At 41.1% G+C, this 18,408-nt stretch overlaps 1 protein-coding gene across 4 annotated transcripts; it reads left to right on the forward strand.

The window, feature by feature from the left end:
- Positions 1–326: 326 nt before the first annotated feature.
- LOC124080953 (E3 ubiquitin-protein ligase RNF135) lies at positions 327–16,207 on the forward strand. Of its 4 annotated transcripts, none has more exons than XM_058573538.1 (4): positions 327–733; positions 2,251–2,376; positions 4,990–5,152; positions 15,276–16,207. In XM_058573538.1, exons 1-4 carry the CDS (start codon positions 380–382, stop codon positions 15,803–15,805), a joined length of 1,173 nt encoding a protein of 390 aa, XP_058429521.1. In that variant the 5' UTR covers positions 327–379; the 3' UTR covers positions 15,806–16,207. The 4 variants fall into 4 exon arrangements, with proteins under 4 accessions (XP_058429521.1, XP_058429522.1, XP_046282999.1 ...); XM_046427043.2 differs by having other exon boundaries at positions 328–733; positions 2,251–2,385; XM_058573539.1 differs by lacking the exon at positions 2,251–2,376.
- Positions 16,208–18,408: the final 2,201 nt, after the last annotated feature.

An 18,408-nucleotide genomic window follows, 5' to 3' on the forward strand; every position in this document is an offset into this window, starting at 1 on the left:
TAGCGGGCTGGATAACACCTAGTGGGCGCATCCCCATTAATGAGTTCCTGAATCGAACCCTCTTTCTCATTCTCCCAAACGATGTGGGGTTGCATCTTAATGAGGGAGACCGGGAGCAAGCTAAAGGGACTCTCTGGAACATCGGCACTTTCCTAGCGGCTTGGGGCAAATTGATTTCCCAGGCAAGTGGCCGCCACCGAAGGCCAGCTCTGCCCACAGGGCGCCGCGTGCTGGACGGCAGCGGGTCGGTCCTCTGGCCTCTGAGCGGAAGAAAGCAAGCATCGAGGGACCGCGGCGGGGAGGGGAAGAGGCTGTGGGGAGGAGGAGGAGCCAGTGGGGACGTGGGCGCTCGCTTCCGAGTACAGACGCCTGGGTCACCATGGCTGGCCCCGGCTCCAGTTCGGCGATCCCCGTGTGGCTGACGGAGGAGGACCTGAACTGCATCATCTGCCAAGGGCTGCTGACCTCTCCCGCCACGCTGCAGTGCGGCCACAGCTTCTGCTGCGAGTGCTTGAGGAGAGCGTGGGGCGCGCGGGGCACCGGGGTCGCCAGCCACCCCTGGGCCTGCCCCACCTGCCTCGAGGGCGCGGCGCTGCCGCCGAAGCTGCGAAAGAACACGCTACTGCAGTACCTGGCGGACAAGTTCAGCCGGGCGCAGAACGAGCTGGAGGTCGGCCCGGAGCGGGTCCCGAGCCCGGTCCAAGGGCCGGAGCACCGCCCGGCACAGCCGCGGGTAGGGAGCCTCGCCCGCTCGCCCCCTGTCTCCTGCAGGCTGCCCGCGCCGCCCGCTCTCTCCCCCTACCCTCTCCTCCTGCCACTCAGCTGCCCCTCTGACCCCTGTCTTCAGGTCTTTTGGTGTATACGCAGGAACAGAATTGTTGGATCGCATGGTAATTCCGTATTTAACCGACTGAGGAACAGCCAAACTGTTTTCCAGGGTGGATGCGCCCTGTTCTGTTCCCACCAACAATGAATGTTCCAATTTTTCTACATCCCTGTCAACACTTGCTATTTTCTGGATTTTTTTTTTTTTTAAGTACAGCCTTACAGCTCTATAGAGGTGTCAAGTGGTATTTCGCGGTTTTGATTTGCATTTCCCCCCAGCACCAATGAGGCTGAGCATCTTCCCGTGCGTATTGGCCCTTTGCGGATCTTCTTTGGAGTTACATCCTTCGCCGTATTTAAATTGAGTGTCCTTTTGGTTGTCGTTGTTTTTGAGTTTTAGGAATTCTCTATATATTCCGAGTATGAATCCCTTATCAGACTCATGATTTGCAATTATTTTCTCCCATTCTCTGGGTTTCCTTCTATTCGTGTCTTTTGAGGTACATTTTAAAAAAATGTTTATTTTTTAGTTGTAGTTGGACACAATACCTTTATTTTACTTATTCATTTTTATGTGGTGCTGAGGATCGCTCGCAGGGCCTCACACATGCTAGGCAAGCGCTCTACCGCTGAGCCGCAACCTCAACCCAAGGTATATTTTTAAAATAATTTCTTATGTCCAACCTATATTTTTTCTTTTGTTGCCTATACCTTTGGTGTTATATTCAAGAAATGATTGCCAAATCCAATGTTATGAAGCCTTTGTCCTGTTTTCTTTTTAAAATTGTATTGTTTTAGGCCTTATATTTAGGTCTTCGACAGATTTTGAGGTGTGTGTGTGTATGTGTGTTGGAGTATAGAATCCAGAGCCTCACACATGCTAAGCATGCACTTTACCACTGAGCACACTGAGCAACACCCTCAGCTTTTTGAGTTGATTTTTGCATATGGATGTCTGGTTTCCCCAGTACCGTTTGTTGAAAAGACTCCTTTTCCCCATTGAATAGTCTTGACACTCTTTGTCAAAAATCATCTGAGGGGCTGGGGTTGTGTCTCAGGGGTAGACCACTTGCCTCCCAGGTATGAGGCACTGGGTTCAATCCTCAACACCACATAAAAGTAAATAAATAAAGGTATTGTGTTCCTCTATAACTAAAAAAAAATATTTAAAAAAAAATCATTTGAGGTATAGCCCTTCCTTAACATTTATGAGGCCCTGGGTTCAACCCCCCAGTACGGCAAATAAATAAGTAAATAAATAAAATAATACTAATTTGACCGTATATATGAGCACTTATTTCTTGGCTCTCCATTCTATTCCATTGGTCTATATAAAGACACAGAGTTTACAGTTCACTTTTTTTAGTGCTGGTTCCCAGGTCCTGTTTTATAGGACCTCCCAAGCCCAGCTTTGCTCTTTTAAAGGCGACAGTACCGGAAAACATCACAGAAGTCGTCCAGAAGCTGACGGACCTGGTGGGACAGCTGGTGGACATTGTCAAGAGACTCCAGAGGCAGACACCTCTCTCAGAATCTGGACAAGACAACGAAGTAAACATTGTGAGCACAGTAGGCTCAGCTGGGTGAGAAAAAGTTGAGAAACAGGGTAGGGGTAGGGATGGCTTCCAAGAGAGCAATATGAATATGTTTGAGGACTCAAGATCCAATAAGTCTCAACTGTATGGGGAAGGGGGGGAAGGGTACTGGGAATGGAACCCAGGGCCTGACACATGCTAGGCAAATGCTCTACCACTGAGCCACACCCTTAATCTCAACCAAACATGAATGACTGGAAGTTTGGCATGCTGGATATGAGTTACAGAAGCTCCAAGTGGGCTAGGATTTGTCTTTACCACTCCACCAACTCTCTCTAAAATCACAGTGGCCTTGGGGCTGGGGATGTGGCTCAAGTGGTAGCGCGCTTGCCTGGCATGCGTGCGGCCCGGGTTCGATCCTCAGCACCACATACAAACAAAGATGTTGTGTCCACCGAAAAATAAATAAATATTTAAAAAAAAAAATCACAGTGGCCTCTAGGTCAGGTCTATAGACATTCTGGTTCTTATCTTCATTTGACCTTTCAGCAGCCTTGATATAGTTGATGACATCATCTGCCTTGACACTCTTAACACTTTTTCATTTTATTTTTCTCTTGCTTTAATTTCTTAGCTTTTGGGACACAAATTTTCTGGTTTTTTCCTCCATCACATTCTGGTGGGTTCCTTTCAGTGTGATTTGTAGGCTCTCTCTCTCTCTCTCTCTCTCTCTCTTTCTCTCTATCTCTCTGAGCAATTAAATGCTAGAATTCTTCAAGGCTGAATTGTAGATCCCTTTCTAACCACCCTCTTCCCCCCCAAAAAAGTGATCCCCCCAACACCCATGGTTTTTTGTTTGGTACTAAGGGTTGAGCCCAGACATGTTTTACCACTGAGCTACATCCCCAGTCCTATTTTTTTTATTTTGAGATAGACTCTTACTAAATTGTTAAGGGTCTTGCTAAGTTGCTAAGGCTGGCCTTGAACTTGTGATCCTCTTTCCTTAGTCTCCCAAGTTACAGGAGGATCACAAGTTGCAGGAGGATTGCAAGTTTGAGGCCAGCCTCAGCAACTGAGTGAAACCCTGTCTCAAATAAAAAAATAAATAGGACTGGGGATGTAACTCAGGAGTAAAGTGCCCCTAGGTTCAATTCCTAGTACAAAAGAAAAAAAGTGCTTGAACAATGTGAACATGTAGGATGATATTCACCATGGCAATTTAGTTAATCTCCATGAACTTCAACTTCTTTTGTAAAATCGGGAAAATAAACCTGCCTTGTGAGGTTGTTATACAAATTCCATACTTAGGCTGGGCCAGCCTGAGTAACATAGTGAGATCTCGTCTCAATACCTAGCATGTGGAAAGTACTCAATAAGTATAATACGTTATGATTGGTGAAAAGATTGGAGGATAGATTTTTCAGTTATCAAAGAAAACTGAGTAGATGAGGGGCTGTCTTGGGGAATAAATAGCAGGACCTGAGGTTAAAGAAAAATCAGGAAGCATGTGTTACAGGTCCCAGAGAGCAGAGCTAGATGTGGCCACATGCTTACATTGGCTTTTTTTTTTTTAATCATTATTTTTTTAGTTGTAGTTGGACACAATACCTTCATCTTAATGTAGTGCTGAGGATTGAACCCAGGGCCTCCCCCATCCTAGGCAAGCGCTATACCGCTGAGCCACAACCCCAGCACCCTTACATTGGCTTTTGATAGAGTTGGGAGATTATCTGACCTTTATGGTTTATCTCAGTGAAGTTGTATAATTTATTTTGTAAGGTCCACAAGATGGGCGTAAACTTTTTAATTTGTGTATTACCTAAGAAAGTCTTGTTTATTGAAAAAAAAGTCAGAAAGTATGTAGCATTTAAAAAAAACACATTAAGCTGGAAGTGTGCTCAGTGGTAAGGCATATGCTTAGTATGCATGAAGCTCTCAGTTCAATTCTAACATCACAAAAAGCAAACAAACAAAAGACAAATTAAATTCCTCCATAACACCATCACTCAGAAATAAGCACTTTTGAGCCTGGCATTGTGATGCAAGTTGGTAATTACAGCAATTGGGAGGATGAGGCCGGAGGATCATTTGAGCTCAGGAGTATAAGACCAGCCTAAAGGGCTGGGATTGTGGCTCAGAGGTAAAGAACTTGCTAGCATGTGTGAGGAACTGGGTTTGATCCCCAGCACCACATTAAAAAAAACCAAAATATTGTGTCCATCTACAACTAAAAATATATACACTTAAAAAAGACCAGCCTGAATAAAATAGTGAGACCTCATCTCAAAATAAACAAATAACAAATACTCTTTAATACTCTTTAATATTTTGCTATACTAATAATATTCCATATTATTTTAAAGGTACATATTTTGAAAGCCTTATCTTAAAAAAAACCTGCTAGGAGGTAAATGAAAACATATTCGAGTGTACCGTATTTTTTAATTTGAATTTCTGCATGAATTATCTATTCATATCTTGTGTTGTCTTTTAAAATCAATGATGGGAAGCTACATATGGTGGTATACCCCTGTAATCCCAGAGACTCAGGAGGCTGAGGCCATTGGATGTCATATTTGATGGGTTCCAATGGGCACTTTCAATTGATTTGCTGTTTTATGATGAATAGGCCTTGTCTTCCGGGGAGGACCGTGGCTTGACTTCTTTAAACCTAGAAACTTCCAACACATCAGAAGGGAGGATGGGAGAGATTCTCCATGATCTAGAAGAAATTCAGAAAAACTTACAAGAAAACGTCACATGGAAAGCGGCTCCCGAAGAGCAGACCCAGGGTGAGGTGATTTTATTTTGTGGAGGAGGATTAAACGCAGGAGCTGGGTGGAAATGGCCAAGTGCTGCGGGGCTTTGTTCTTTGGGGACAGGATCCCAGAGTGTGGCTGCTTCTTCTCTGTGGGGTTGTAAATCAAGTGGGAGTCGGCTGAGGCGTGTTTGTGACTAGGTAAGTTTGGGGACCTGACTGGAGGTGTGCTGTATCTCAGGCCCTGAATAGACTGAAACTCGTTTTCTAAAATCCATAAATGGGGCTGGGGATGTGGCCCAAGCGGTAGCGCGCTCGCCTGGCATGCGTGCAGCCCGGGTTCGATCCTCAGCACCACAAACAAAGATGTTGTGTCTGCCGAAAACTAAAAAATAAATATTAAAAAATTCTCTCTCTCTCACTCTCTCTTTAAAAAATAAAAAATAAAGCCCATAAACGGAGATCCCAGCTTACTGCTTGTCATGTTATCCTCCCAAGGAGGTTTGGAAATAGGCTGCTTTTGATGTTTTAGCTTACTGCTTGTCATGTTATCCTCCCAAGGAGGTTTGGAAATAGGCTGCTTTTGATGTTTGTTTTTGAGATGGGTCTTGCTATGTTGCCCAGGCTGGTCTCCAGTTCCCGAGCTCACAGGGTCCTCCTTGCCTCAGCCCCCTGAATAGTTGGGACTACATGTGTGCACCACCAGCCCTGGTTGCTTTTTAATTTGTTCTAATTAGTTATACATGATAGTAGCATACATTTATGCACCTAGAAGTGGGATAGTTGGGTCAAATGGTGATTCCATTCCAAGTTTTCTGAGTAATATCCATACTACTTTCCATTATAGTTGCACCAATTTGCATTTCCACCAGCAATGTCTGAGTGTACCTTTTCCCCCACATCCTCATCAACATTTATTGTTGTTTTTATTCTTGATAATTGCCATTTTGACTGGGTGAGATGAAATCTTAGAGTAGTTTTGATTTGCATTTCTCTAATTGCTAAAGAGGTTGAACATTTTTCATATATTTATTAATCGATTGTATTTTTTCTGTGAAGTGTCTGTTCAGTCCTTAGCCCATTTATTGATTGGGTTATTTGTTTGTTTGTTTGTGTTAAAGTTTCTGAGTTCTTTATATATCCTGGAGATTTAGTGCTCTATCTGAGGTGCATGTAGTAAAGATTTTCTCCCATTCTATAAGCTCTCTCTTCACATTATTGATTGTTTCCTTTGCTGAGAAGAAGCTTTTGAGTTTGAAACCATCCCATTTATTGATTCTTGATTTTACTTCTTATGCTTTAGGTATCTTGTTAAAGAAGTCAGATCCTAAGTTGACATGGTAAAGATTTGGGCCTACTTTTTCTTCTATTAGGCACAGGGTCTCTCTGGTCTAGTGCCTAAGTCTTGTTTTTTTTTTTTTTTTTTGGTACCTGGGATTGAACTCAGGGACACTCAACCATGGAGCCACATCTCCAGCTCTATTTTGTATTTTATTTAGAGACAGGATCTCACTGAGTTAGCACCTCACTATTGCTGAGGCTAGCTTTGAACTCGTGATCCTCCTGCCTCAGCTTCCTGAGATGCTGGGTGCCTAAGTGTTTGATCTACTTTGACTTGAGTTTCATGCAGGGTGAGAGGGGGTTCAATTTCATTTTGTTGCACCATTTATTGAACAAGCTATCTTTTCTCCAATGAATGTTTTTGGTGCCTTTGTCTAGTATGAGATAACTATATTTATGTGGGTTTGTCTCTGTGTCTTCTATTCTGAACCATTGTTCTACATGTCTGTTTTGGTTTCAATATCATGCCATTTTTGTTAATATGGCTCTGTAGTATTGTTTAAGATCTGGTATTGTGATGTCTCCTGTTTTACTCTTCTTGCTAAGGATTGCTTTGGCTATTCTGGATCCTTTATTTTTCCAAATGAATTTCATGATTACTTTTTCTAGTTCTATGAAGGATGTCATTGAGATTTTAATCGGAATTGCATTAAATCTGTATAACGCTTTTGGTAGTATCACTATTTGCCGATGACATGATTCCATATTTAGAAGAGGCCAAAAAATTCCACCAGAAAACTTCCAAAACTCACAAAAGAATTCAGCAATGTAGCAGGTTATAAAATCAACACCCATAAATCAAACGCATTCCTATACATCAGTGATGAATCTATTGGAAGAGAAATTAGGAAAATTATCCCATTCACAATAGCTTCAAAAAAAGTAAAATACTTGCGAGTCAATCTGACAAAAGAGGTGAAAGACCTCTACAGTGATAACTACAGAACACCAAAGAAAGAAAGGAAGAAAACCACAGAAGATGGAAAGACCTTCCAGGCTCCTGGATTGACAGAATTAATATTGTCAAAATGGCCATACTGGGGCAGGGAATGTGGCTCAAGCGGTAGCGCGCTCGCCTGGCATGCACGGGGTGCTGGGTTCGATCCTCAGCACCACATAAAAAAATAAAAGTAAAGATGTTGTGTCCACTAAAAACTAAAAAATAAATATTAAAAAATTGTCTCTCTCTCTCTCTCTTAAAAAAAAATGGCCATACTGCCTTGTTGCTTTTTATTTGTTAACTAGTAAATGTCTTTATTAACAAAGCATGCAACTGTATAGATAATTTTTTATGCATTCTTTTCAAATATAATCTCTGGGGTACATGTTAATGTCAAACAGTAACAATGTAGAAAGGGCTTTCTTCTTGACTTTGTGTGTTCTCTGTTCCCCCAGAGTTATGCGAAAAGTTATAGCAGCCAGTTAGACATTAGAGATTAGCTCTGGTCCTCCAAAACCCTACCTCCTGGTCTGGCCACTGCTAACTTTTTGTACTGTAGGGATCTATCTCTCATAGCTTTCTAATATTTAAATAATCTTGCTATGCTTAAAAAGTCATTCCTTGTTCAAGTGAGAAGCATGATTCTTTGGAGAAAGTTTCTTAAGGAAAATGATTAGAGGGCAGTTTATTAGTTGTTCCAGAAATTATCTGAGAAATAAATGTTGTCTTGGTCTCATGTAATCCTAAACATAGTGATTTTATTTATTAATACAAATTTCAGATCAATTTTTGAATTTTGAGGTTGAGTTTAAAATGTTTTATTTAAAAAGCAAAACTATGTGTAGGCATACAACAAAAGTTTCTCTCCCACCCTGCCCAATTCTCCCTTTCCCTGTATCTCAGTTCACCACTTTTTATTAGATCCATTCAGAATTTTTTTTTAATTTTTAATTTTATTTATTTATTGTATGTGGTGCTGAGAATCGAACCTCGTGCCTCGCATATGCTAAGCAAGCACTCTGCCACTGAGCCGCAATCTCAGCCTTCAGAATTTGATTATGAAAATATAAGCTAATATAAATTTGCATTTTATTTCCCACAGTTTTACTTTTTTACACAAAAGGTAACACATTTATATTCATTGTTCTGTATGTTGCTTTTGTTCTACATCTTGGTATCTTTATGAATCAGTGTACACAGGAGAGCGTTTTGTTTTTCATAGCTGCTTAGTATTCCAATCTATGCATACAGACTTTTATTTACCCAATTCTTTACTGATGGATACATGATTGTTTCTAATTGTTTATAATTACAATCAATGCTGAATGCTATGTACATATATCATTTCACATGGGTACAGATGTAATTGTAAGTTTGCCAGTAAAAGTTGCTGGGTCATAGGGTAAATTCATTTGGCATTTTGTTATATGTTGACAAATTTCTTTGTAGTTGGATTATACCAATTTACACTCCTATAGAAGTATATATCAGTGCAATCTTCCAACTGTGTGTTGTCAAACTAGTTTTTTGTCAATTTGTTGTGTAAAAGAGTGATTAGCAGTGTACCATACTTTTAATTTTAATTTCTCCACGAATTGTCTATTCGTATCTTGTGTGGTCTTTTAAAATTAATGTTGGGGAGCTGTGTGTGGTGTTGTACGCCTGTAATCCCAGAGACTCAGGAGGCTGATAGGAGGATTGCAAATTTGAGGCCAACCTGGGAAATTTTAGTGAAAGCCTATCTAAAAGATTAAAAAACAAAACAAAACAAAAAACACTGAAAGAGAATATATTGGATATTTTCTTGTTTTGTTTTTTTTCGGTGGTGCTAGGGACCATATACTGATACATTGCCAGGACCACATACAATATTTTTAAGACTTAGACTAGTTGTTCTTCATGTTCCAGACTACTGAATCAGCATCTCTAGAAGTCAGTCTCAGGAATCTACACTTTTGACAAACTCATCAGGAAATTTTGTAAATCTTATGCAACACTTAAATAGAATAGTCGTATAGAGATTTGGTCCCGAAATTATTAAATTATTTTAAATGCCCAAGGGTTTCTTTCTAATTTTTTAAAAGAAAAATCTTATTCCCTTGTTGTAGTAGAGAAATGAGATTGTTTTAACTCTATTATAAAGAAACTTCTCGAAGCCAGGCATGGTGGTGCATGCCTGTAATCCCAGTGACTCAGGAGGCTAAGGCAGGAGGATCATGAATTCAAATCCAGCCTCAGCAACTTAGAGAAGCCCTAACCAACTCCGTGAGACTCTGACGTTAGTAAAATATAAAAAGGGGCTGCGGATGTGGCTTGGTGGTTAAGCACCCCTGGGTTCAATCCCTGATACCAAAAAACAAAAAGAAAAAAAGAAACTTCTCAATAATTAAGTTTTACATAACAAATATTTCTGTACAGTCACGTGCTTAATGTAAACATCTTATTTTCCCTCTTACAAAACCTAACATTCATTTTGTAACCAGTGAATAGGCAACCTGCTTTATACCCAGAGGGTTAATTCATCATAAAACTTTATTTCATAATAATTTCCAGTGTTTTAATAGCTATTCAATAGTATTTTTTTAAAAATAGTTTTTAGTTCTCAATAGATCCTTTAACTTATTTATTTATCTATTTATTTATTTATTTATTCATATGAGGTGCTGAGGATTGAACCCAGGGTCTCACACATGCCAGGCAAGCGCTCTACCACTGAGCCACAACTCCAGCCCCATATTCAATACTACTTTAATAGTATATTTTGAATGTACATTGTGTGTAAATTTTTTCTGAGTATCTTTAAAGTTGGAAACACTCAAGTGTAGATTATTTCCCACCTCAATAGGGATGAGAAATGTTAGATTTAATAAAAGAAATAAAATAAAATAAAGGGGCTGGAGATGTTGCTCAGTGGTAGAGTGCTTACCTAGCATGTTTGAGACCCTGTATTCAATCCTTAGCTGTGCAAAAAAAAAAAAGTAATTTATTTTAGCAGGTCATACAACCTATTTTAAAAAACTAATAATAAGCAACAATCTTATCAGCTAAATAGGAGAATAGTGTTGCCTATATGAATTTAAAAAAAAATTATTTTGTCAGTTCTGGGGACCAAACCCAGAGCCTCATGCATACTGACCACATGCTCTATCATGGAGTTACACCCCCAGCCTGCAGTATGTGTCTGTTTTGTGACTGGCTTATTTCACTTAGAATAATATCCTTCAGGTTTATCCATGTTGTGGTATGTCAGAATTCCTTCTAATAAAGGCTGAATAGTATTCCACTGATAACTCCATTATCAACCACACTTTGTGTATCCATTTATCAGTGGATACACAAGTGTGTTATCACTTGGGTTGCTTCAGGGCCCACTGGAATTTTGAGAATGGCTTCTCATGAACAACTCTCCTGTTCTCATGCCCTAAATTGCCACAGCCCACACCCCTAGACAAGGTCTTTCATCTCATAAAATGAGTCTTAGATTATATGCCCCTGTCACTTCAAGGTACACAGGGGAAGAGCTCATCTTCAGCGTCCACATTTTAAGTTGTCCTTCCTTTTCTTTCTTTCTTTTTTCTTTTTCTTTTCTTTTCTTTTCTTTTTTTTTTTTTTGGTACTGGGGATTAAACCCAGAGGCACTTTACCATTGAGCTGCATCCCCAGCCTTTTTTATTTTTATTATTTTTAAAAATTTTTTAATTTAAAATTTTTTTTAAATTATTAGTTGTTCAAAACATTACAAAGCTCTTGACATATCATATTTCATACATTTGACTCACGCAGATTATGAACTCCCATTTTTACCCAGTATACATATTGCAGATTCACATCGGTTACACATCCACTTTTTTACATACTGCCATACTAGTGTATGTTGTATTCTGCTGCCTTTCCTATCCTCTACTATCCCCCCTCCCCTCCCTTCCCCTCCCATCTTCTCTCTCTACCCCATCTACTGTAATTCATTTCTCTCCCTTGTTTTTTTTTCTTTTCCCCTCACTTCCTCTTATATGTAATTTTGTATAACAATGAGGGTCTCCTTCCTTTACCATGCAATTTCCCTTCTCTCTCCCTTTCCCTCCCCCCTCTCGTCCCTGTTTAATGGTAATCTTCTTCTCATGCTGTTCCTTCCTGCTCTGTTCTTAGTTGCTCTCCTTGTATCAAAGATGACATTTGGCATTTATTTTTTAGGGATTGACTAGCTTCACTTAGCATAATCTGCTCTAGTGCCATCCATTTCTCTGCAAATGCCATGATTTTGTCATTTTTTTTAGTGCTGAGTAGTACTCCATTGTGTATAAATGCCACATTTTTTTTATCCATTCATCTATTGAAGGGCATCTAGGTTGGTTCCACAGTCTTGCTATTGTGAATTGTGCTGCTATGAACATCGTTGTAGCAGTATCCCTATAGTACGCTCTTTTAAGGTCTTTAGGGAATAGTCCAAGAAGGGGAATAGCTGGGTCAAATGGTGGTTCCATTCCCAGCTTTCCAAGGAATCTCCATACTGCTTTCCAAATTGGCCGCACCAATTTGCAGTCCCACCAGCAATGTACAAGTGTACCCTTTTCCCCACATCCTCGCCAGCACTTGTTGTTTGACTTCATAATGGCTGCTAATCTTACTGGAGTGAGATGGTATCTTAGGGTGGTTTTGATTTGCATTTCTCTGACTGCTAGAGATGGTGAGCATTTTTTAATGTACTTGTTGATTGATTGTATTTAATTTTTAAATTTTGAGACCATATCTCACTAAGTTGCTTAGGGCCTCACTATATTTTTGAGGCTGGTTTTCAATTTGCCATCCTCCTGCCTCGGCCTCCTGAGTCCATGGGATTATAGGCATGTGTCACCCAGCTTTCTTTACTTTCTCTTACTCTGTTATGGTCATTGCAGTCTAGCACATATAGTTGCTTTGAGTTAACAATTCAACTTTTGTACTTTGAGACAAGTTAGGAGGTAGCAGCAGTTTAGACAAATCTTACCAGTTTATATAGCAGTAGTTTAAGGCATTGACACAGGGATCATGAGTATGGTGGGTATCAGGAGGATGCACACCCCTGGAACTGTATTAGTTAATTTCTTTGATAAACATGCATCAAGGGGCTGGGGTTATGGCTCAGTGGTAGAGCACTTGCCTAGCATGTGTGAGGCACTGGGTTCGAGTCTCAGCACTGCATATAAATAAATAGAATAAAGGTTCACTGAAAACTAAAAAATATTTTTTAAAAATGCAACAGATACTTTCTATATGTAGGGCTCATATGGGGCTTCATGCTTAGAATACACAGATGAACAAGAAGCCGGGACCTTAGGGCTTACTGGGGAAACAAACAGTAAGAGTTCACGGTGAGGGGCTGGGGGTGTGGCTCAGTGGTAAAGCGCTTGCCTCGCATGTGTGAGGCCCTGAGTTAGATTCTCAGCACCACGTATATAAATGAATAAAGTAAAGGTCCATCAACAACTAAAAAATATATATGTATTAAAAAATATTCCAGAGCTGAGGTTGTGGCTCAGTGGTAGAGCACTAGCCTAGTACATGTGAGACCCTGGGTTCCATCCTCAGCATCACATAAAAAACCAAATAAACAAAATAAAGGTATTGTGCCCAACTATTTAAAAAAAAAATTCCACAGTGTCCTCAGGAGCTAGCTGTACCTGGGCTGAATATATTGCCTGATCAGAAGTGTGCCACAGTATAAAGTAAGCCACGTGCCTGGATGTGATACTTGAATACCTTCAGTATGCCTTTACTGATGGGCCTTTCTCTTTCCTTTTTTTTTTTTGATTCCTTAGTGGAATTCCCGAAAGCTCTGTCTTCCTCCTCATTGCCTGACCAGAGCTGCCCTCAACCTAGGAGGACCTCTCGTTTTGCTCGTTTTGCCCCGCAGGTTTGGGGGCTGGGGCTGTGGCTCAGTGGTAGAGCACTAGCTTTGCATGTGTGAGACACTGGATTCAATTTTCAGCAGCACCGCATATAAATAAATAAGTAAAATAAAGGTCCATAACAACTAAAAAAAAATATTGAAGAAAAACAACTGGGGGGTGCTGGGGTTGTGGCTCAGCAGTAGAGTGCTATCCTCACATGTACGAGACCCTGGGTTCGATCCTCAGCACCACATAAAAATAAATAAGTGAGATAAAGGTATTGTGTCCAGCTACAACTAAAAAAAATAAATATTTAAAAGAAGAAAAAGGTAGAGAGAAAAGGAAGAACATGCTGTCTGTCTTCCCGCTGCAAGGCCCACTCCCTGGCTGACTGTAGTTGTGTTTGTTGTCCAGAATAGGTCCCTCCACACGGGGAGTTGAGTACAAAGGCAAAGAGGCGTTGAGACTCCCAAATTTCAGACTCAGCTAGACCCATGAGCACTTAGAGCCCAGGCAACCTTTGAATATCCAGGCAGGGGTCACCAATTACAGCCAACTGCCTGTTCCCCCACCTGCATAGGTGCTACTGCTGTCCGAGTCTGGGGAGTCCTTAAGAGCATGGATCATGGAGCTGGGGGTGTGACTCCCAGCATCACTAGCTGTGTGAGCTTGGATGAATCACTTCGTCCCTTAGAGACTCAGTTTCCTCATTTGTAAAATGGTGACAACAATAGCATTTCTCTTGTGGGCTTTCTATGAGGATGCACAAGTGCATGTATGTGAAATAATGCATTGAGTGGTCATGGCACACAAGAGTTAGCAGTTGTTCACTCAGTAGGAAACAACAAGGGTTGGGGTATTGCTCAGTGGTAGAGCACTTGTCTAGCATGTCTGAGGCCCTGGATTTGATCACTAACACTGAAAAAAAAGGGGGGGGGGAAATAATATGAAATATACAAGATGAGGGCCAGGGTTGTGGCTCACTGGTAGAGTGCTTGTCTAGCATGCGTGAGGCATTGGCTTCGATCCCTGGCACCACATAAAAATAAATAAATAAATAAATAAAATAAAGTATTGTGTCCATCTACAGCTAAATATATATATATATATATATATATATATATATATATACACACACACACACACACACACACACACACAAGATGAATAAGATACATACCTTAATTAGAAAACCAAAGTTTAACTAGAGAGATCCAATAGCAATAGTCATACTTGTAAAGCATAGGAATATTGAGAAAAATAAGAGATGATTTTGTGCTGCATGGAATTCAGCCAGCGGGAAGAGAGGGCTTCCTGAAAGATAACTAATGGGTAGGTGAAAAGTAAGGCACCTGGATATGGACACACCTGTAATCCCAGTGGTTCGGAAGGCTGAGGCAGGGGGATCATGAGTTTAAAGCCAGCCTCAGCAATGGCGAGGCCCTAAGCAACTCAATAAGACCCTGTCTCTAAATAAAATACAAAATAGGACTGGGGATGTGGTTCAGTGGTCGAGTGCCCCTGAGTTTAATCCCTGGTACAAAAAAAAGAAAAGTAAGGCAGGAATGGGGTATTGTTCATATAACAACATCTAGAATATATCTATCTATCTAAATAAATAAATTAAAAAATATATTTTTAGTTGTATATGGACTTAATTTTATTTTATTTATTTTTATGTGGTGCTGAGGATCGAACCCAGTGCCTTACACATGTTAGGCAAGTGCTCTGCCATTGAGCTATAACCGCATCCCCTTGGTGTACCAATTTTAATGCATGTATGAGTAAAATATTTTCACCCCTCAGAACACAACACTGAGCTGGGGATGAAGCTCAGTTGGTAGAGTGCTTGCCTTACATGCATGCACAAGGCCCTGGGTTCAATTCTCAGCACCACACACACACACACAAAAAAAAAAAAATACAATGCTGCTTTTTCTATTAGATGACATGTTAGCCTGGATGATCCAAAGCCAGCTGATCTTGTGGTGGTATACTTTTCTCCTCAGGGATCATCAATCCAACCTTTGACTTGGGAAGCCTTTCCTGTATCCTGAAGGTATCAGAGGATTGCCGGACAGTGACTGTGTCTCAATTCCGGCAGCCCTATCCTTGGAGTCAAGAGAGGTTTTCAACCAGCCAGGTCTTATGTTCCCAGGCCCTGTCTTCTGGGCGGCATTACTGGGAAGTGGACACGAAGTGCTGCAATAACTGGGCAGTTGGAGTGGCCTCTTGGGGCATGAGCCGAGACCGGATGCTGGGAAGGACTGCAGACTCTTGGTGCATAGAGTGGAAGGGAACTGGCCAGCTGTCTGCATGGACCATGGTCAAAGAAACTGTCCTTGGCTCAGACAGACCTGGGGTGGTGGGCATCTGGCTGGACCTGGAGGAGAGGAAGCTTGCCTTCTATTCAGTGGCCAGTCAGGAGAAGCTTCTGTATGAGTGTGAGATGGCGGCCTCCTCTCCTCTGCACCCTGCCTTCTGGCTCTATGGCCTAACTCCTGGAAACTCCCTGATCATAAATCAAGTACGAGTATAAAGCTTCCTCAGGGGTTAAAACACAGTGGTCTCCTGGCTTCTCTCTCTGCCTTCAAGCAGGTGGCAACTCAACTTAAGAATCCCACTTTTGAAGTTCATCCTTTTGTGTGGTACAGGATTAACAAAGCAGGCTTGAAGTTCTTGAACCCTGCACATTTCAAAGAAAGGACTGGCCTCTGACAGACTCAAGAGAGGGGACCTATAAGCCCTTCAAATATCTTGCCTGGCATGAGTGGCTTGGTTTAAGTGGGGGCTTTGGGCCATGCAGTATCACCTTGACCTCTGCACGGGCTAGAGATTAAGTCAGCCATGTGGGCAGTGAGGCATGCCTATGTGACAGATCCCCAATAAAAGCATTGAATACTGCGGCTTGGGGAACCTTCCCTGATTGGCAGTACTCCAACCACATTGCCACACATCATTGCTGGGAAAATTAAGCAATGTCCTCAGGACCCCACTGGGAGGGGATGGATGATTGGGAATTCTCTTGCTCTGTGTGCCTTTTTCTATTGCTGATTTTATTCTGTGGCCTTTCACTACAGTAAATTGTAACTGGTAATGATTCACTGAATGCAAGGGTGGCCACAGGGACCCCAGAACATAAGGGACATACATTACTTATCAGTCGCTGTGTAATGATATTACTATGGATTTAGTGGTTTAAAACAATTTACATTTATTATCTCACTGTTTCTGTGGGTCAGGAGTCAGCGTCCAGCTTAGCTGAGGCTTCTGCTTCTGAGTCTCTCAAGTTGAAGTTGACATGTCAGCTGGGGCCACAGTGTCACAGGAGGCTCAACCAGGAAAGGATCTGCTCTGGAACTCATGTGGTGGGCAGCATTCAGTTTCTTGTTGTTGAATTGACAGCTGCTATTTCTTGGTGACCGTTGACTGGAGACCACCCTCAGTTCCTTACCCCCTGAGTTTTTGCAACAGAGTTGCTTGCCTCCTCCCAGTCAATAAAGAAGAGAAAGTCTCTTGGCAAGATGGACATGAAGGGCTGGGGTTGTGGCTCAGTGGTAGAGCACTGCCTAGTGCGTGTGACACACTGGGTTTGATCCTCAGGACCACATATAAATAAATAAATAAATAAATAAATAAATAAAATTATATTTTTTAAAAAATAAGGCTTCCTATGCACAGTATTAATTTATATATATAAAAAAGATGGATGTGAAATCTTACACAATAATTACATAAACATATAATGGCACATATCCTATTACCTTTGCCTTATTCTGTTGGATAGAAGCAAGTCATAGATCACACCCACACTTAAAGGGAGGGCATGAAACAAGGGTAAGAACTCCAGAATGTGGGGTGCATGGGAGGCACCTTATAGTCTGTCTGGCATATGTGTCATTTCTTACTTGATTTTTCCTACTTTATTTATTTGTGTATTTATGTATGTATTTATTTATATTTTGCAGTGCTAGAGACTGAACCCAGGGATACTCTATTGCTGAGCTACATTCCCAGCCATTTTTTTTTAAATTTTAATATTTATTTATTTACTTACTTACTTATTTATTTTTAGTTTTCGGCAGACACAACATCTTTTTTTGTATGTGGTGCTAAGGATCGAACCCAGTGCCACACGTATGCCAGTCGAGCGCGCTACCGCTTGAGCCACATCCCCAGCCCCCCAGCCATTTTTTAAAAATTTGAGATAGGGCCTCACTAAATTGCTCAGGCTGGCCTCACATGATCTGCCTGCCTCATCCTTCTGAGACTCTGAGATTATAGACATACACTACCGTACCTGGAAAATTCCCCTATTTTTAAAAATCATTTTATTACATAACAATACAGATACAGAAAACTACCCAAAACACATGTGGGTCTTAAACATCCTGGAAACTACTATTCAGGTCAAGAAATGAAACCTGTTGCCCACCACAGAAGCTCTGTATGTAGCTGGGTGTGGTGGCACATGCCTGTAATCCCAGCAACTCAGGAGGCTGAGGCAGGAGGATCACAAGTTCAAAGACAACCTCAGCAATTTAGCAAGGCCCTAAGCAACTTGGCAAGACCCTGTCTTTAAAAAAAAAGTGGGGGGGCTGGTGATGTGGCTTAGTGGTTAAATACCCCTGGGTTCAGTCCCTGATACCCCCCACCCCAAAAAAGAGAAGAAGCTGTTTTGTCATGTGCCCCACTTCAATCACAACCCCGCAACACCTGAGAGCAGTCCTGACTTTCCCACTAATCATTTCTGTACTTTTCTGTAGAGTTTTATCACCCAAATATGTCTGTAGCCACAAAACTTAGTCTTGCCCCCATTTTCAAAAAACTGGTATGCTTTTGGGCTGGGCTTGTGGTTCAGTGGTAGAGCACTTGCTTAGCATGTGAGGCACTGGGTTTAATAATCAGCACTGCTTATAAATAAATGAATAAAGGTCCATCAACAACTAAAAAAATTATAAATAATTGGTATGCTTTTTAAAAACAGCTTTGTTTTAAAACAAGACCCAACTTACATACTGTAAAATTCACCTATTTAAACAGTATAAACCAGTGCTCTTTAGTGTATTTACAGAGTTGTGAAATCATCAGCATAATCTAATTTTAGAACATTTTAATCACCCCAGAAAGAACTCTTATACC

This window comes from Marmota monax, unplaced genomic scaffold, assembly GCF_021218885.2.
Source record: "Marmota monax isolate L192 unplaced genomic scaffold, Marmota_monax_Labrador192_F-V1.1 WCK01_AAM20220418_F8-fsc01090, whole genome shotgun sequence".
In the NCBI taxonomy this organism is placed as follows: domain Eukaryota; kingdom Metazoa; phylum Chordata; class Mammalia; order Rodentia; family Sciuridae; genus Marmota; species Marmota monax.

Coding starts and splice junctions, on each gene's coding strand:
- LOC124080953 (XM_046427043.2), top strand. CDS start 380: ATGGCTGGCCCCGGCTCCAGTTCGGCGATCCCCGTGTGGCTGACGGAG. Junction 2,386..4,989: donor AAGACAACGAAGTAAACATT/GTGAGCACAGTA, acceptor TATGATGAATAG/GCCTTGTCTTCCGGGGAGGA. Junction 5,153..15,275: donor TCCCGAAGAGCAGACCCAGG/GTGAGGTGATTT, acceptor TTTTCTCCTCAG/GGATCATCAATCCAACCTTT.